At 43.3% G+C, this 20,321-nt stretch overlaps 1 protein-coding gene across 3 annotated transcripts in view; it reads left to right on the plus strand.

Moving 5' to 3' along the window:
• Nucleotides 1-20,321, plus strand: part of KDM5A (lysine demethylase 5A) — a 749,711-nt gene that overhangs the window by 65,617 nt on the left and 663,773 nt on the right. For 2 of the 3 annotated variants that reach the window (XM_078673710.1, XM_078673708.1), the window contains 5 exons: nucleotides 11,537-11,659; nucleotides 11,862-12,032; nucleotides 12,616-12,750; nucleotides 13,957-14,062; nucleotides 14,756-14,809. In XM_078673710.1, coding sequence (XP_078529836.1) covers nucleotides 11,540-11,659; nucleotides 11,862-12,032; nucleotides 12,616-12,750; nucleotides 13,957-14,062; nucleotides 14,756-14,809 — 586 coding nt within the window. In that variant the 5' untranslated portion in view covers nucleotides 11,537-11,539. The remainder of the gene's footprint in view (nucleotides 1-11,536; nucleotides 11,660-11,861; nucleotides 12,033-12,615; nucleotides 12,751-13,956; nucleotides 14,063-14,755; nucleotides 14,810-20,321) is intronic. The other variant, XM_078673709.1, reaches the window with a different exon arrangement.

Raw genomic sequence — 20,321 nt, forward strand, 5'->3', positions numbered from 1 at the left:
ATGACTATTGCACCATAACAGTGCAAAGACTATTTCTCTAGTGTTAAATACATGCCAAAATTTATGAACATATGCAGTACAAATGATATCAGCAATGTATTAACAGCATACACATAACTGTAAACAAAAATTTGTAAAAAGTGTATTATTAAAAAATGGGAGAAAACCTATCCCTGTGTGTGACATCATCCTGTTCCGTTCCCATGTGTAGACATAGAGAAAACATAATAGCGCCCGCGTTGCCTGTTGTACTTTTAACACATGCTGTTTACTTGTGTGAGAAGAGAGGGAATTGGTGATAAAATGCCGCTACCGGCTCAGGCCGAAAGATATGACATTCTGTATCAGCGAAAGTGCCAGAGTCTACGGCAAATTGAAATAGCGGGACAAGCGGTCAGAGGTATATTCTACCTCTGCTACTACACCCACCCAGATCTTGCCTGCTAACATCAGACCCTTATTACACACGAATGTTGATATTCATACCATCCCTAATGAAGTAAATCTATCTGCCTCCATCCCCATGATAGACTCTGACACCGACACCGACACAGATATTAGTATGGATTTAGAGAAGACTCCGGATTTACATATGACCCCTACCCCCGAAATTATATCTGTAGAAGATATGAGGGAATCTAGGGGCAGACGTGAGGGCGCCATTCAAAAAATACAAAAACAACACGCACGTAAGCCCCAATCCACTAAGGTCAGCAAACAAATTCAAACTGGGAGTGATGTCAACTCTAAATCCAACACAAGTAGGGTTAAGGAGACTACTAAGGGTGTCGAGGATGAAGAAAGAGAGGAGGAGCAGCAGGGTGGGTTAGAAGTAAAGGAGGGTGAAACAAATGACAACACCGTTGCTGTAACCGACTTTATGCTGGCAAAATTGGGCGAACTTCTCAGCATCTATCTATCCCCCATTGAAAGCAGACTTACTAGGATAGAAAAGCAAATAGCTGAACTAATTATCCCTATCAAGAGCCTATCCACAACAAATACTGTAAATGATACAACTAAAACTACCTCCACTAATACAGTGGGTCCCGCTCTTAACACCCCACAAGCACCAACTACAAATATAGTTATTACATCTAAACCCCCCCCAGTTCCCCCGAAGGGGATAAGTGTCAGTCAACCAACAGCTAATTGTAATAATGCTGCCCCAGTCATAAGGAAGGATCAGAATACCAAACAGACTAGTGTGCCTATGGTGGGCCACCTACCAAATCCCGCAAACGCCTCCAGCTTGGTCCAACCAGTACGAAAAACAACTAGGCAGGCTCCCTCCTGCATCAACCTTCCACCAGAATGCGGGGCCTATGTCCTTGTCCTAGTTAATGTTTCCAAACTAAGAAAGGACCAAGAGGAAACTCCGATATCCCTTAAAAACAAGACCTTACATTGGTTAATTGCAAATTGCAAGTTTCCTATAGAAGGCGTAAGGGAGATTATAAATACGCAGAGAGTAGGCTGGATAGGCCCACTTAGAAAAAAGTTTGAGGGTGACTGTGTCACAATTAACTTTAAGAACCCGCAATGGGCAGAGAAAACTTTAGCAAATGCCCCTTTACCCTCAACACATGAATTTAACACCACTCTCCTTCCACTTGGCTATTTTTATAGACACCTGATACCCCCAAAACAAGTCACGATGAACTACCCCATCACCACTCATCAAAATTTTAACTTTGGTGCGAGGATCAAATCTCCGCTCTTTCTACAAAATCAGGATTCTGGCCATATTAATGGCCATAATTGGCGGAATCAGATCCCAATGTCTGTACCCTTTTCTCATCCCCCGCATCATTTTCAACTCTCAAACATGCACCAATATAACTATAGAGATATGTCTTATCCTGCTTCTGACCTCCAACAGTTTCAGCCATCAACTGAAGTAAGGTCAATATTTAACATTCCCACACATAATCGATTCGAATACTTCTCTAATTTAGATGAACAGGACTGATGGCTAAAATGCCCAACATGGATGTTCCCTGCCAAGCCATAGTCAGTATACAAGAGGGACACCCAGCAACAGTTACGGACCATCAGGTTCTGGATGGCACATATGAAATTATGGAATCGGTGTCCGCTAATTGTAACTTCCCTGTTGCTGCTAATACGACTCATGGGGAAGCAAGGACTGCTGGGGTAAGGCCAGGAAAACGCTGTAACATCCATGGATTATCAATTGTGAGTTGGAATGTCGCAGGACTAGAATCTAAGCTACTGGATCCTGCATGGACTGAGATCATTAATGATGCGGATATTCTTATGTTCCAAGAAACATGGGCTGTTGGAAACTTGTATATTGAGGGCTACCATTGTTTCAGCCTAACCTCACCCAAACCGAGTTTTGGCCGAGCAATGGGTGGCCTATTCGTTGGAATCAAGATTCTCGCAGGCGGTACAATCAGAAACCTGCAGAATGATGGTCCTGTTAATCCCAATATCCAGTTTCTTGAATATAAATTGAAGTCAAAGACCACAATCTCTTTAATCAATTTTTACAATAATGATTTTTATAATGTACCGAATAAGAACTTTATGGCATTATCCAAGGTTTTAAGCACATTGGAATGCTCCCTTTCAGTAGATAATAAATCAGGTATTTTATTAGGGGGCGATTTCAATGCAAAACTAGCAGTGAGTGCTGGATCTGTAAATGAGACCTTTTCTGACCCAGCGGAGCGTAGAGGCTCAGAACTGTCCAAATTACTCATTGATTTTGACCTAGCCGATGCCATGAGAATAGGACATAACCCTGATTCTTCTTATGTCCCAACGTACACCGGAAGGGACAGCAGTTCCACCATTGATTACATATTTGCGTCACCACTGTTGACAGATTGCATAGTCAAAACCTCTGTGGTACAAACATCTTTTAGCGACCACAACCCATTAGTTGTAATTTTGGATCTTGCCCCAAGTCCGATTTTTGCGAATCTAAATGGTGCAAGGGACATAACCCCATCAATTGATGGCCTTCGCTTAAAATGGAGGGGAGTGGATTGTGGGGCTATTTTAGATAGCATACAAACGCTACACCCACATCTGATTGATTCTTGTTTGTTCCCAAGCAATAATCATGACCAACTAATTGCTGATTTTGAAGCTTTATGCTCAACCATTAAAACCCTTTTGTCAGTCCCATTACCTAAGGAAGGTAAAGAGCCAAGGTGGTTTGATTCATCTTGCTCCTTGTCTAATAGAGAACTAAGAAAGGCTCTCTCTACAAAACCTAGGTGCAAAGCTACCGTCCAATTAGCTAGGAAAAATTATAAAGCTAAAATATTTGAACGGAAATCTAATTTGCTTACTGAACAATGGGACTCTTTGGTAACTAGCGCAAACTTGGGTGGCAGCGGCCCGTTTTGGTCAGCTGTTAGAAAAACGAGGGAAATGGGAAAGAAGCTAACCCAAATCAGTTGTAATATAACAAGCTCAGCTTGGGAGACTCATTTTTCCAGAATTTATGCTGCCCCCTCAGAGGAGCATTCTCCTCTCATTTTTAGTCAATCAGATGGTTTACAAATTTTGGAACATGAAGTTAAATTAGCCATCAAAGAAAGCCTGGGTAATAAGGCGCCCGGACCCGATGGCCTGCCCATTGATATTATCAAACATGAGGTTGACCTATGGACACCCATATTTCTTAATATCTTTAATAGCCTTTCAAAAACAGGTATGCCAACCACATGGGCAACTAGTATTATTGTTCCAATCTATAAAAAGGGAGACAGGTCTGACCCTGCAAACTACCGTCCTATCTCCCTTTTGGACAACACGCTAAAAGTGTTGGGTCGCATAATATACCACAGAGTACTAGAATGGGCAAACGATACTGACTTTTTAGACCCTTGTCAGATGGGGTTCCGTAGTGGGGTTGGAACAGTGGAGCAATGCCTAAATTTAAAATTGATAATTGACAAATACAGTGTTGCCCGCTCCTGCCCCACCTACCTTGCGTTTATGGATCTCTCATTCGCTTTCGATCTTGTGAATAGATCGAAGCTTTGGTCTATTCTTTCAATCAATGGTCTTGATATTACCCTCGTAAGTTTTTTAGCCTATCTCCATACCGACCTGAAAGCACGGGTACGTATCGGTATGGGTGGAGAGGTTTCAGGAGCCATCGATAAAGGCAGGGGGGTGAGACAGGGGTGCGTTTTAGCACCCCTGTTGTTCATTATTTATATTAATGGCCTATCCACCTGCCTGAAAAAAGTCACCACAGATGTCCCAACTATTTTAGGGAAACCACTTCCAGTGCCTTTATACGCAGACGATGCGGTGCTCATGGCCCGCACTCCTAATGCCCTTCGTCTGCTTGTAAATAGTTTTGTAAATTTTATGAGGGACTTGGACTTGAGGGTAAATTTAAAAAAATCTTTTATTATGTCCTGTGGCCCAGGCAAAAGGAAACTCAATACTATTCAGTTGGGTACAGACAAATTGGAATCTGTCCCCAAATTTCCTTATTTAGGGTTGGTTTTCGCTGCGAACGGCTCGTGGAATGGGCATTTGGCCCACGCCACGAGCAAGTTCTCGAAAGCCAACAATTCTGTTTTGAGTCTCCCCCGCCCAAAGAGAATAGGTGCCACTAGGGCTATTTTAAAGATTTTTAAACTACAGTGCTCACCTGTTGCCACGTATGGAGCAGAGGTGTGGGGATCAGGAAATAGCCTCTGCATTCAAAGGGAGGAAAATCGTTTTTGCAGAAAAGTTTTGGGCGTACCAATTTCCTCACCCAATTTTATTTGTCACAATGAATTGAATCTTCCACACATAAGTGACTTCATCAGAGCAAGACCAGCACTGTTCTGGATTAGAATCTGGAGGAACGATGCGGCTGCCCTTACTCAAGACATTATAAAAGACTGTTTAAGTTGTGCACATGGAATGAAGATTCCATGGATTCTGGAAGTTTCTAAATCACTTAATGAAGTCGACAGAGGCACTTTGTTTACTGATCCTATGACAATAGAATTAAAGGACAAAGGTGTGGTTAAACACGCACTATATGCACTTTATAATAGTGAAAGGTTACAAAGTGAATCACAAAAATCAAATGTTAGAAAATATTTAGGAAATGGACTGTGTACCCAAACTCTGCCGCCCTACCTCTCCCTGCCTATGACTGGCTGGGAGCGTTCACTATTGTTTCGTCTAAGGGCAGGCTCTGTAAAATTTATGCTGTCTTTTCCATTGGGTTATTGCCACAGTGCAGATTCTATTTCATGTCCATGTGATGGTGTGAGTTCACAGGACGATTTGCACTTCTTATTTTTCTGCAAATTTTATCTCAAATTTATCAAATGGTTTTTAACTCCGTATTTTAAGAAATTCAGACCACTGTCACTCAAAGACTCATATAATATGTTAATTGCCCTGGACAGCGACAAATTAATTTTTCGTACCAGTTCCTTTTTAAGACTGGCTATACAAGCACGTAAAATGATGGAAAATCCATGAATATAGCAATTAATTTTTGTCACAATGGGAACGTAGTATAATGATCTGATCTATATTGCACTGTTACTGTAATGAAATTTAATGCCATATGTTATTTTATCATTTGTATGTACATATATAATTATTCTGTGTTTTTTACTGTGATCGGTACTTTTATGAATTTTAAGAATTCGAATAAAGGTCTTTTGAACTTGACAATTCCATTTATTTATCTGTTTTCAAAACCAACACATAAATACAAATTTTGTCATTTACAATGCCAATAGCTCTAACTTTTCCAAAGGCGAAAACGTTGCATTGTAAATGCTTGTAAAATTCTGTTAGAGATATTAAAAAGTAATCAAGTTTAGTATATTTCTGAAAAGGGCAAGAGAAGTTAGTAAACCCCGGGTTATTAGGCTCCTTATCACCCCAGACATCAGCTAGTCCATGTGACTTAATTAAATAAAAGTCCACATTTGTAAAGCGCACAATCACCCGTAAGGGTCTCTAGGCGCTGGGGGCCGTCGGGAAGATTAAGCGAGCTATTGCCCAGAGTCACATGGTGCTGGGCTAACCTGCCGCCGGAGCCGGGGATCGAACCGCGGTCCCCAGATTCCAGCGTCAGTCGCCCTGGCCGCGGCGCCACACCTCTCCCACGATTTTAGGGAACTCAACGCTCGAAAAGCCCTGGGTTTCAACCTGCATAGGGGCACTTCTTGGTAAAGTCAGCAGATATATTTAAATCTCCACACATTATAACAGGAGTAGGCCAGCTAGTTAGTTCACTTTCCAAAAAAATCAAACACCTCTGGATCATCCTGATTGGAGCCATAGATCCCACAGATTGTACAGCCAACAGTTAGCTCGACTAATGCCCATCTCCCTAAAGTATCCGCCTTATGGCGTTTTGCACCTCCCAGCAAAGATTTAGCAAAAATTGCTACACCTCTAACTGTAGAGGTCTGTGAGGAGCAGGCCAGCAGTTCAAAGCCTCAGATGTTTCTTATCCCAGGGTAGATGATTCTCCTGTAGACATAGCACATCAATATAAGTTGAGCTCACAAAATGGGCCAGCCTTTGCCTTTTCCTCCAATCATTTAAACCCCCAATATTGATTGAGCATACCTTAAGTTTCCCCATAAATCCCTTTTAGGCTATCACCTCCATTTGCACCAGAAAACAATAAGTATGCACATATAGAAGATCTTGCAATGCACAGAACAGAACCCAAATAGTACCCGGTATTCTCACCTTTTGACGTTTTTCCCTCCTCTACCTTCCCAACCCTTAACACCCCTTCAACCCCCCTACCCCCTCCAACCCCTCGCCCTCCCTCCCTCCTGCACCCACCTACCTCGTAAAGCGCCTACGACCTAGGTCTGTGCATGTGATGCCAGCAACACTAGCTGCCGGGTCATTCCTAATCAAACCAAAGAAAAAGAACACTTATCCCCCCCCCCCAAAGAACCAGATCAATCAAGCAACATAGCAGCAAACCGTAATTAAACCATAATTAAATGATGTTTCAGGTTAATATCAAACAACCCTCTTAGCCTTATACCGTGCCTTCAAACAGTTTCCTACAGTGCAGTAAAGGTTATTATGCATGGTTGCCCAGAGTGTTAAATATTCTTTCGCCTTTATTTCAGATGCAAAATACTGAGTCTGTTCTTCATTAAGCACTTTTAGTTGTGCTGGATTGATGGGATACACTTGAATGTTCTTTTCTTGAAATTGCTTAATTAACTGCCTCAGCCTCTGTCGTTCTACCGTTGTGTGACAGTAGTCGGGCCGGACAAAAAATGTGACCCCCACCAATTGATCTCCTTGATTCAGGTCTTGCCTTCTCAGATATTGCCTGCCACAGGAGGAAATTCCCAGGAATACTAAAAACGCCTGTGGCTTGTCCCCTCCTTTTGATACAGCTCGTGCTTTAAACGGGGTTCGGTGTGCCCTTTGGATTTTGACCTACCAGTTCCACTCTGTTAACTCCGGAAAGGCAGATTTAAACAGTTCAATTATGTAGGCCCTTGCATCCGATCCCTTCGTTCCCTCTGGAACCTCCAGCCCCCTGAGGTTATTTCTCCTCTGCCTGTTCTTAAAATCTTCCAGTTTCCACTGGATATCCTTAGTTTGAGCATTTTGAGCCTCTACTTAGGTGAAGGCAGCGGCTGCTTCTAATTCCGTTGCTACTATCGCTACTATCCTTTCCTCAAGGTACGTCACCCTGTCTCCTACGTTTATGCAGGCCTTGGAGAGCTTCATTTCAACCCCCTGCATCATTCTCATTGCTGCCTGGGCCTTGCGACTGTCCTGGCGCATTTCTTCCCTATGCGAAAGAATATCTTGATGGATTATCTCTAACATAGGAGGGGGGATTGTGGCGCTTTCTGTAGTGGTTACACCAGAGAGTGAGGTGGCAGATGAGTAACCCCATTTTAGATCAATTCTGTCTCGACCTTGAATCTCTGGCTGAGTATTAGGTCTCTTAGTAGTTGCGAGGGGATCAAAGTCACTGTCTGAATCAAGATTGCTGTCCCCTGGAGACGAGCTCCGTTCATCTTCGGACCATTCGGCCCCTTCCGAAACGGAAAAGAAAACAGCTGCTTGGGTCCTTGTCTTTATCGAGCTCCATTCTTTCTTTGTCTTTTTCATTTATTAAGGTATCAGAAGGGCCCATTGCCCCCTCGACCCCTTCCAATACTTCAGGTACAATCGCTATTTCTGGGGTTTGTATATTTTCATTGTTCTTGACAGCAGACGTTTCCTCTATAGCCGTTTTATTTGTGGCTATCTCAACCATATTGCCTACGTGAGCCTTCTCCCCTCTCTCTATATCTAAATGAACAGGGGGGCGTCGCTGCAATGGGTATAGTCAATACAGTTTTTTTGCTCTCACACACTGGGGGAGATTCTGGATTTCATCTGGGCTCACCTCCTCTAGTTGTTTCCCTCTTGTACCTTTCTGTGATCGAGGCGCCGTTACAGCCTCCGCTGGTGCCCCTGCTAGCTCGGTCAGTGACTCCTTGCTGCGTGTCAGCAGCTCAGCTATCGTAGGACCAGCAGGTAGGTTCTTGGCCGCGGTTCCGCCTCTCCCTCTCCTCGGCGGATCAGGGGGCGGCGTCTGCAGTGTGTGCGGCGTGTCACCCTGAATCAGCTCCGATGCACCTGGCTCCGTAGTGGCCGAGCTCGCACCCGCCTCCCCTCACAGTTTGCGAGCTGCCGCTGCTTTCGATCCTGCATTCGCCGTCGGTTTCGGAGCCATTCTTCCGCCGCTCCGTCGCTTCTCCAGGTGAGGCAAATGCCTCCTAATGGAATGCTCGAGCAGCACTCCAAGCTTCACGAGAGCCGCCTAGAACAAACAGTGATTCCTCCGCTGCCCCAACATACAGGTGTGGGATATTTTCCTTTCTGTAATGTATCAAGGACCCCCTGGTAAGGATAAAGTTCCTGGGTCAGGGAAATTAGTTCAATGCAAAGGTATCAACCCAGGCCAAATTACAAAGGACAAACACTAGCTGTTTAAAGACACAAATTATACACAAACTATAACACAGAAAAATATACTGATATAAAAATATTTTTTAATTATATTGATAAAAGAGATTAAACATATAAATCACGTATACATGATAAGTTGATACAATAAAAAGATTTTTGTTAATGATAAAAACGAAACATTTGTTCTAAAAAGACTCAAGGGACAGTATTGTTGTCCTATATATTATTGGCGTGGCTTTAGTCAGTCAACGCGTTTCGACACGTCGTAGTGTCTTCCTCAGGACAATATTTTTTGCAGCCAAATTTTCATTGTATATAGGATGAAATCAAAATCTCTGAGATTTCTGTAGTTTCTGTGGTTTCGGGTTAAAAATCAGTTGATATTTATCGGGCCTGGAGTGGCTTCTTTTATCTTATCCAGTCATCACAGTAGCAAACGAAGAATGAGGCACCTTAAACAACTCTTTATTTCGGTATGTGAAATCTTGTTCAGAGGATTTCACTGCTCGCTTCTCACTCTTCGTTTCGGAAATACGCAACCACTATTTTCCTTAAAATGAATATTCGCCACAAATTATATTTTCACTTCGAGGTGGTTTAAAATGTTGGTACTGAAGAAAACGCTCAGAACGCCATGATAGCTCTGGATATTACCCCTTTAATTATTTTGGCGTTACGCTGTAAAAATACGAATGATGATTTTCTAATGTGAGACTCCAGCGGTGTGGCCGAGTCTTTCTTTTAGCGTATAGCGGACAGGGGACAATGCTTCTAAGCGTCAAGTTACGAGGACGTTTTCAAAGCGAGGGTTTTAGAAATCTGTTCGGTTTCTTCTACTCTAGTATTTCCACCGTGCGCTGTCTGGTTCAAAGAACAACATGAGTCTTTTTAGAACAAATGTTTCATTTTTATCATTAACAAAAATCTTTTTATTGTATCAACTTATCATGTATACGTGATTTATATGTTTAATCTCTTTTATCAATATAATTTAAAAATATTTTTATATCAGTATATTTTTCTGTGTTATAGTTTGTGTATAATTTGTGTCTTTAAACAGCCAGTGTTTGTCCTTTGTAATTGGGCCTGGGTTGATACCTTTGCGTGGGATATTTTCCTCACAGGTTCCTTAGATTAGCACAACGCTGGTCTGCTACATTTAGCAAAGCCGGTGGGGGTCCTACTCCTCACAGCCAGACCCGGTCCGCCAGTGCTGCAACCGACCTCTAAGCGGTCGCCATCTTGCTTCCTGCCGTATCAAATTTAATTTAATTTAATGTACAAGGGATAGTGAGAAGCCCAAATGAAAATAGACATATAAACATATACACTAATAAGATGATTGCACAGACACATTTTCACCTGTATCGTGTTTTATATTAAGCCTGACAAAAAGCTGCTGGATCCAAGCTACACCCGACTGAAGAGCCCCAATTAGGGCAAAACCTGTCCTGCGTTACTTGTGTTCCGGTTCAGGGAGCTCCTGGCTTGACAGTTCGGGCTGGACTATTCATGTTGGAGCAGAGGAAAGACTGATTTTATTTTGGCGAGGTTCAAAGTGAGGTGGCATGGTGGGAAGAAGAGCGATGAGTTGGTATGCTACCACATGCCACTGCCAGTGTTTACACTTATTGCAAGCATTCCTGCAACCTTTGAATATTCCAGAATTTTTTTTTTGTGTTCTAGTAGGAGGCTAGATGATCTAACTGGGTAGGTGATTCCCTTAAATTGAATGGACTTTGATATTAGTTCCTGGGCATCAACCCCTTGGTCTAGAGACCTCTTTAGATCGAGCCGCATGTTTAAAGAAAAGAAAAAAACATGATTTTGAAAATGCATATACATACATTCATACAGCTGCATCATTGAGTCCTCCCTCTTCAGCAGTTGATCTGTTCAAGTGTTGTTCACATTTTGCTTCTGCCTACCACAGCATAAAGCAAGGGGAAATGGGTCATCCCCCTTAATCTTTTGGCAGTCTTGCACAGTGAGCAACATTATTTTGCCTGATCCAATGGCTACAGCTGTCCAAAAAGGAGTGCAGTTTAGTGTGTCAGGGTTGTTGTACCTGAGCTGCTGCTCCACTCGCTTTTTTTCTTGACTTTGCCAATGTTTGTTTCTTGATAGGAAGCAGTAGTACCCATCTTGTGCATCTAATCAAGTCATGTTTTATATTAAAAACTCGCCCATTTTAAGAGAATAGTCGTCTTTGACTGAACCTTAGCATCAAGTTAAACATTTATTTTTCTGCCATTTATACAACTGCTGAGCAATTAGGAGTTCTGTTGATCATCAATGAATTGAGTAATAGTGACTTTTTCTATTTACAGTATTCCCAAACTTCAAACTATGTTTAAGCCAGCACTTTATAAAAATAAGTTGTTGTTTATACTTAGTACTAAAGAGTCGAATGTGTCCTGTCTTTCACAGGTCTGAAATTTAAAGGTGTAGCAGTTCTAAATTGAAGAATCTTTAGGCAGCTGGCTTTAATCACCTGATAATAATAATTGCAAATCTTCTGTGCTATGTGTATCAGTTTGACATACTATATCCTTTTTTTCTATTCTTGTAGGCGATGACAAGAGTGAAACTTGACTTTTTGGATCAGCTGGCAAAATTCTTGGAACTTCAAGGTTCTACTCTGAAAATCCCAATAGTGGAGAGGAAACTCTTAGATGTGTATGCTCTCAGCAAGGTTTGTAGGCTGGTGTGTTTTATGGAAAGCAGTAGTGATTGGTAAATTATGAAGTGGTTGGAATATAACACCATGTCTGAGTTATTCTTCTGAAGTCAATGAGATCAATCTATCTGAGGTGACTGATTTCTGTCCCGAAAGTCCAACTTGGGCACATTTTTATTGTAACCCTATATTGTTTTTTGTTTATTTTTTGCCCTAGACTGTTTCCAGTGAAGGGGGATTTGAGATTGTCTCCAAAGAGAAGAAATGGTCCAAAGTTGCCAGTCGGCTGGGCTACTTACCAGGGAAAGGCACAGGTTCACTTCTCAAGAGTCATTACGACCGTATCCTGTATCCATATGAACTTTTCCAGTCTGGAGTCAGCCTCTTGGTGAGATATGGTTGGGATTGGGACCTCAGCAAATGTTTACTTTTGAAATGGGAAGATTGTTCATCACCTGGCATCTTCTTAAGACTTAAACATGTAGTCCCAAATCATGGCATGGAGATAAATTAACCTTTACCCTTTTCTGCTGCCACTTCTAAGAAAGATGGAGGTGGTCTAAGCCAATTTCCGTATGTTAGAAGCTAATAGATGGCTATCTCCAATCAAAGAAAAAGTAGACCCAGTTTATATCTAACCGACTCAGTTAATAGGATGTGTTTTTTCCAAGACACACCAGAGTATGTTTGACAGCATTTGATCATTCTTTAAAATGTAAAAGCATTTCTTTTCATAGTTTGTTGTCATGCAGGTTCATTATGTGGACCTGGTTTCCTGATTAGTTAGGTTACCGAGAAAGGTAATCTGTTTGTAGCTGAATTCTGACTTCAATGCCTGTGTTGAGATCCTGGTCCTCCACAGATAGAAATGATACCTTCACTCCAGCAGGGGGATGACTATCCAGCCGGGGCCCAGACCTGCGATCCTACGATCAGTGAGCCTGATGACGTTCTGTACTCTGATCCTATAGGGCATCCAAAAGCCAAGCTTGAAACTTGAGGAGAAAGTGGAAATGGAGGAGCCCACCACTGACACCCGGGCCTCCGCAGAGCAGGGCATTAAAACGAAGGTTCCTTTGAAGAGATCAAGGCGCATCAAGTCTGAGGTACGCACATCTCCGTCCAAGGATGCAGGGAACAATCACCTTGGATCAGTTATCCTTCCAGTACATTCGTGTCTAAAGCACTTCATTAATGGTCTTGGAATCTCACAAGAATTTTTCATATGGACTGAATGAATCTAGGCAGATTTTGTTTTCTATGGCAGACATGCTATCTAAATATTTTCCTTGACTACAGTTAAAGAAGCGTTCCACTTCAAACCTAGGCAAAAAAGTGCTATCTTTTACCTACAGCTTAGTTATTTTGTACTAGAATAGAAAATACTTTATGTCCAAAGAATATAGGCAAATTCAGCACAAATTACTCTATAAGGATTAGCACATCCCGATAGCAGGTGCTGCCATATAACTCAAAGGTCTGGAAAACAGTAAATGCATGTAAAACCCACTTAAAAATGACTTCCTTGGAAACAGAGTTCATGTGGCAAGAGTGTGTATTCTGCCTGCATTACCTGTTTAAATATGCACTTTTTGTTCTTTAAAAATGACGCCTGAAAAATGTTCTTTTGATGGAATTTGAAAACTTGATGTCCTCTTTTAGTCAATGGCTGTCACCCAGTCTCAGAAGGTTTGCATGAAAACCTGGATGTTGTATTTACAAAACTAAAAGGCTATTTTTACACTTTGGTATGATTTGTTTTAGCATGAAGTTGGCTTGTCGTTTTCTGTTATTCTAAAACTGTGCAGCATTTAGCAGCAGCATTTTTCAGATGGTTCCTCACTTAAGTGTTTTTTCACAGAGCGTGCTTAGTTTAATTTTCTTTTGTTTTTCACTTTGGGTATCTGCGTGCAAATAACAGTCGGTTTTACATTTTTTGCTTCATTTGTCTTTCATGACATGTTTGTGACTGTACTAAGCCAAGAAATACGGAGTCAGCATGTAGTCAATGAAAAGATTGTTCTAAGAATTAGAAGAATTAATTTGCTAAGATAGCAGCCAAAGGAAACATCAAGATGGTCCATCTAGTACTCTGGGAACTTGCAGGCAATATTTTCAAGATCGTACAGTGTGGAAGTGACAGAATCAGGCTCAAGTTCATGAATCCCTGGATTGTCCCCCACTTTTCATTTAAATTTCTTCAAATGACAGGAGTAGTATTCTAACATACGGCCTAAAGAGATGTGTGATTAGTGTATACCCAAACTACTTCAAACATTTATGCAGGTCGATATTGTTGTATTTCTTTCCAGAATGATGCATCAGAGAGGGGTAAAAACACAGAGCTTAAGAAACTGCAGATATTTGGTGCTGGTCCAAAGATGATGAGCCTAGAGGTGGCAGTGACGGAGAGAGAAGGTGAGTGAACCTGTCCTCTGAAAACCAGATACTGGGGTTAGCTGTGTATTGGCTGTTTGGTTTACAAGACATCTTTGTTCAAATAAGTTATTTATTATTTGTTAGAAGTATTCTCAACCTAAACACAGTCTTCTCATCAAGTTGGCATTCCTAGTTTTGAATGAGTTGACGACTACCCCTTTAACAAGTGTGGAACATACATGTGTTGTCTTAACATGGTTTACATAATCAAACGGCTCCTTTACCGTTCGATTTTGTTAGTGTTTTTGTGCGTAATCTGTACTTTGTAGTGAGGGTGTCTTTGAGGCTATGTGCTTGCTCCACACAAATCGTGATCTTTAATTTGTTTAAATGTATGCTTTAGCATTGTAATTTTAAAGAGCTGGCTCCAGAACAGTTGACAAAAATGAGCAATTAGTGTTGTTGTAGGTCTTATTAAAGCAGGTTAACAAGAACCAGTTTTTTACTTCCAGACAGGGTACTTGCCAATGTGTTCTGGGAGCAATGGGGTTCCGTTAGGTGGGCCCTTCCCATAATGGACTTATTAATACAGAGTAATGAACACTCCTTTGACATTTTAACCAAGTGCACGCTATTTTCTGCTGTTGTCTGAGGAGGTAGTTTGGGTTCTTTTTTTTTTTAGAGGGAAAATTATATAAGTGACATATTAATATATATATCTTACTATTTTAGGATATTCCTGCAAAGAAAACAAACCTCAGTATTGCCATGTGGAAATAAAACAAGGTACTTAAAGCAACACTTTCAAAACTACATATGGAACAGTTGTTTTGCATTCTAGATTGTTCTGAAGTGATGATGATTAAATACTATTTTTTTTAGAATGCTAAAATTTCACTTAGGTTCACACCATAATAATGTCTTGCACTATCTATTGGCAACCATTTCGCCACCCTCTGAAAGGTAAAAACATAAGTAGATCTGAGTGTAATTTGTAATGTGTGGGCCTTCGGACACCATCTTTTTCCAAGTATTTGCCATTTTGTTGCATATTTAAAATAAATAGCTTGCATTTTATATAGGCTTTGTGCTGCACTTTTGCTGTGTGTGGACATGAGTGGAGAGGTGTGGCTCACTGGTTAGAGGCGGCAGACCCGGAAGCAGAGAACGGCCTGGGACCAGGGTTCAATTCCCGACGCGGCAGGGTCGTGGACCAGGGTCAGCGGACTCGACAATTCTCGCCTCGGTGCCTACTCTAGCCAGGGATCACACTCGACAACTCTGGGCATTAAGCTTGCCTCATCTCTACAACGGCCCCCCACAGACGCCGGGGATGCCTGGTTTCACCTTGGAGATACCCAGAAGGGAACATCTCACAGGGAAAACCAGGACGGGTTCCCCAGCGGTCTTCAGCGCCGGGACGCTCACGGGCAGCTGTGCGCTTTACAAGTCCAACACATTTACATTTACATGCATATAGCAGCTGTTGGATAGAAAATCATCACTTACCTTTGTGACACCTTTCTGCCCTGTCATTGTACTTCTTTTCGATAGCGCTGTACGTTTTCCCGAACAGAGTTAAACTTTCATTATATACTTGTAGTGAGACATCGGATATTAAAGAACCACTCAAAGCGAAACTACAGTTCTCTTTACGCGGCGTCGCCTGAGACAGTGCATGCATTTATGAGACATTTTGTTAGCTTACAGTGGGCCTACAGCAGGCCTAATGCTTACCATTGGTTGGCTTTATCGTTGCTCTTGTTTGTTTGCTTCTGATTTGGTATTGTGCGTAGCCTTCATGTCCTCTTCTTCTGTTTGACCGTCCCATGGAGCATAGCTCAAGTACTTGTGTACTTCCACTGCTTCCATTTTGGGGGCTTCTTTTTTCTTTTTTTGTTCAGGCACTCTGCGAGAATGCATGTGTTTGTGAGCTTTTTCCACTCCTGTGCCTCCCTCTCTCTGTGTCGCGCTCTCTCACCTGTTTTCCTCTGCCTCCCTCAAGCGCTCCTCTTTCCCCCCTCCTGTTGTCCTTTCCGTGTTATTGCTTGCCCCTTCCCACTATCTGTTATTGCTTGCCCTCTTCCGCTATCTGTTATGGCGTGCTTCTACTCACTGTCTGTGTTGTTGCTAGCTTGCTCTCTCCTTCCTCCTGCTGCCTGTGTTGTTGCTTACCCTCACCCACTGTCCATGTTTTTGCTTGCCCCCTCCTGCTGTCCATGTTGTTGGTTACCCCCTCCCATAGTCTGTGTTGTTGCTCGCCTGCTCCTCCCTCGCATTGTTGTCGGAGTAGTTGCTTGTCTCCTCTCGCTCTCCGTGTTGTTGTTTGCCCCTTCCTGCCTGCCTCCCATTGTACGTGTTGCCTCTGCCGTAACCCAAAAAAATGCTTTGGCCTCGTCATACATAGTGCTTTTAAAGAAACTTTTAGCAATGCATCAGTCCCTCCTCTCCCTGTTGTCATTGCTTCCCCGAACTCCCTTTCAGATGTTGCTTGTCCCCACCCTCCTGCCATTACAAAAAAAATCACTATGACACAGACACTACTTGCCGTGTCATAGAATTGTTTTTACACACACCCCCCCATGTTGCATGCCCTCCCTCCCACCAGCAATAAAAAACTTGCCCCATTCACCCGTCCTCCCCCCGTCCATTGCTAGCTGCCATAAATGTAAATGTAAATGTAAATGTATAGGCATTTATATAGCGCACTACTTACCCGTAGGGTCCCAAGGCGCTTCGACCGCTGCGAAACCCTTCCTGGCTTCCCTGAGAGATGGTCCCTTAATGGGTATCTCCAGGGTGAGACCAGGCATCCCCGGCGGTCTGGTGGGGCCGTTAGTGAAGATGAGGCAAGCTAATGCCCAGAGTAGCCGAGTGTGAACATAACACCTTTCACTGAAGGCACTGTGATCGCACGGATAACTTAAAATCCTTGCGCTGCTAAATGTCCTTGCTTTATAATTCCTCTGATCACTAAATGTCCAGGCTTGCTGATTCCTGGTGCTAGTCTTGTCTGGCCACTGATTACCTCAACTCCTTGATTTCTCGGTTCCTGACCATATCTTTCCCCAGATCATTCAATTATAGGGCTCACTTATCCCTAACATGCAGCAACTTCTTTCTTACCATGCATGCTGCCTCCTCCCACCGTGCACTTGTAAAATAAAAAATAAAATAAAGCCAGTAAAATAGGACCTGTTACGCTATCTCCATTCTCACAGTGTCTTTTGTGCCTAGTTTCTCTGACTGTCATTTCTTTACAGCAACTGCATTTTCTTTTAAATGTTTGAATCACATAAGTGAAAATAGTTGAATTTGTGTTCAGTGTGTTTCCCTGGCATACAGGCCAGTTTCCCGGATATTGTGAACACCAGAGAAATGAAGGGAAGATTTTCCCCTGCAGTTCTTTAAGGATGGTGCACATCACATACTGTTAAACAATTCTATGTCAGGACCGGAGACTTTGGGTTATGCTTAATCTTTCTTCACTTTAATTTAACAGCAGCCATTTTAACAGTGAATCAAACCATATTTCCCAGAACGCCTGGGAAATTGGCGTAACAAAAAACAGACCAACACAGTCCATTGTCCAATCGGGGTACAGGATCCAACATAAAGCCCATCTTCTGTGTCCTGGTCTTCCTTTTCAGGTCTCGCCTAGCATTGCGGCGCGCGCTGGTCGCTCTGCGAGACATATTGGGATAGAAGAGATTTTACATTTGGACTTGAAGCCCCGCCCCTCATTTTCATTGGGTTGCGTCAACGTTTATGGTAAACGCTGGCTTCCTATTGAAAAGGAGGCTACTTGGTTACTGCCCTTTCTCCATTTCGTCCAGCCCATCTGGACTGGATCGTCTGCTTCACGGCTGTAGTGAAGCACTTACTTATCTTTTGGAGGCGTGTACTGCCACATCATGTTTCCTGTGAGCTCATTGCAGGCACGTACAGCGCACTTTAAGTTGCGGGACCCGAAGAGATTAAAGTGGGGAAGAGACTTGAATGTATACAATTAATTCATTAGTGACCAGTTCGGATGTTCTTTTTCTTTATATGTATTATTTTAAATAAATCTCCTTTGCGTCCTTTCTCTTGACTTGTGGATTAGTTACTCTGTTTGATCGGTAGTATGCGCAGCTCTTAGTGCAAGTCCGGTAGATTTTGTTGTTAGAACCCAGCTTCACATCACTTATTTCCTTGAGGAATGTTGTTATCCGACCATGCTAGTCAGGTGAATCGACGTTGCTCGTGCACGGTGTCGTGTGTGAAAATAAATATGCGTAACAGAAAAGTGTACATGTTTAGTGAGCCTGGAAAACTGCGCAGCTGTGCTCTTTTAAGAGCAGCTCCTGTAGAATGAGGGTCTGGGCCTGGGGGTGCTGCTGCTGGGCTGAAACAATGTCCTTTGGATGCGGTCTCTCCCCTCTCCCCCACCCCAAAACCATCGGCCCCTTCCATTCACCCTCCTGTCCCCCTCGCAGTACTCGCCTTCCCCGCCCAGGGTCTTCACATTCCTGCTCCATTAACGCCCAGAGAGAAGTGAAGATGTCCAGAGCCCCCTTTCCCTCTTCCCCATTCCCCTTCAATTAGTGGCCCCCTTTTAGACGGGGTAGTGTTGCTGTTGCAGGCCGCACATTCCCGGCCCATTACCTCACGGGCTTCGGGCCCAGCCAGTGGCCGGCAGCACAGAATGCTCATTGACTGCTCCCCGAGGTGCTCCGGCCAGCAGAAAGACCCAAATGAGCCAGGGCTGTCCTGCTTGCACCCCACCCCCCGCCCTCGGTACGTGGCTCAGGAACTCAAGCACTTCATGTGCGCCATAGAATGCCCCCTCACCAAGTTCGCCCTGCGTGGCAGACTCGTGCGTGACCCCTCCCCCAACATTTACAGTTGTTGGTTGAGACAGGAATGGTCCTTGCATGGTATGTAGGCCCTGAGTGCCCGACTGCTTGTGAATCTGGTAGCCTGACCTACGTCACGTATGCCAAACTAGCTTGTGTGCAGAGGCCTAGACCTGGCCTTCACTGTGTGATGCCCACTATCCGTGGTGTTGACCAAGTGATACGCACCAAGCATGTCGTTATAGTGGACAGAGCCCTACGTCCCTGCCCAAGTGTAGAACTTTAAACAGCGGTAGCAGTGCACTGTTTTATGATTCGTAGTAGAACAAGAGCCTTTTGTGTTCATGAGGGTGTTTTCTGCTGATGCACCCTCCTGTGTAGCTTTCAGTTGTTATTTATACCCCAAAAGCTTGAATTGACATCCTGTCTGTGTGTCGAGTACATGTATAGTAAGTGTGTTGTAGTAAGACTGCATCTGTCTGAGCATTGACACAAATGGGATCAGTTTTGGATGCCCTTGGTTTAGCATGACACCAGATGGAATGTGAGGACAAATTTTCCAGACAGTGGGGATATATTGCCTGCATTCCTGTGGCTGTAGATTCAGAGAGTGAAGTGAGGAGGACGAAAATGAGGCTGCCTCTCGAAATTCCACAAAGACTGTTATCAAGGGTTGTATGACGGAACAATGGTGGTAAAAACATGATATGCCTTTTAGGTCTCGCCTAGCAGCGCGCATGCGCTGCTCTGCAAGACTTATTGTAAGGGGCTTTCAAAAGCTCACCACACGCGGGTAACCGCGAGCAATTGGCCACACACGCAAAAGCGTGGCCTATTGCTTGCGTTTACCCGCACGGGCGCCATATGTTTTAAATTATCGTTCCCAGAAACGGGCGCGATAATTCAAAACATATGGCCTGGTGCTCGCTCTCTCGCGCGCGTCACTCGCGGGACGCTGCATTCCTTAACAACAGCAAACAATTTGGTTTCGTCGCACTGTGCAGCAATACCTGGTAAAAACGTAGATGGCAAGACAATTGAACTACTATTATTAATAATAATTGTAGTAGTGCACTGCCTTTACAGAGCACGAAGCCCTACAGGGGGCCCTGGGGTTTAACATGCAAAGCTTTAATTCACCGCGCATCACTCACCTTATTCGGGGGCTGCTTTGGGGAGATTTTGTCTCTGATTTTTATAGTGATTTTCTTGCTGTGTGTCTTTTATGAAGGGGGAGGGGAGGTGGTGATTAATCCCCTGCTTAGAATTCCCCGGGGCAGCCAGATCTGCAGCGTTCCATGTATGATCTATTCTCGCATCCTTTGCATCCGTGTCTGTGGAGCAGGCGCATGGGCTCTATAGCCCTCCATTGAAGATTTATAGAGTACAAATGCTCCCCTGCCTTCCGAGGCTGCTCTGAGCCTCTGACACTACTCCCCCAGACTCCTACTCAGAGCTGG

Source organism: Lissotriton helveticus, chromosome 1_1 (genome assembly GCF_964261635.1).
Source record: "Lissotriton helveticus chromosome 1_1, aLisHel1.1, whole genome shotgun sequence".
Lineage (NCBI taxonomy): Eukaryota > Metazoa > Chordata > Amphibia > Caudata > Salamandridae > Lissotriton > Lissotriton helveticus.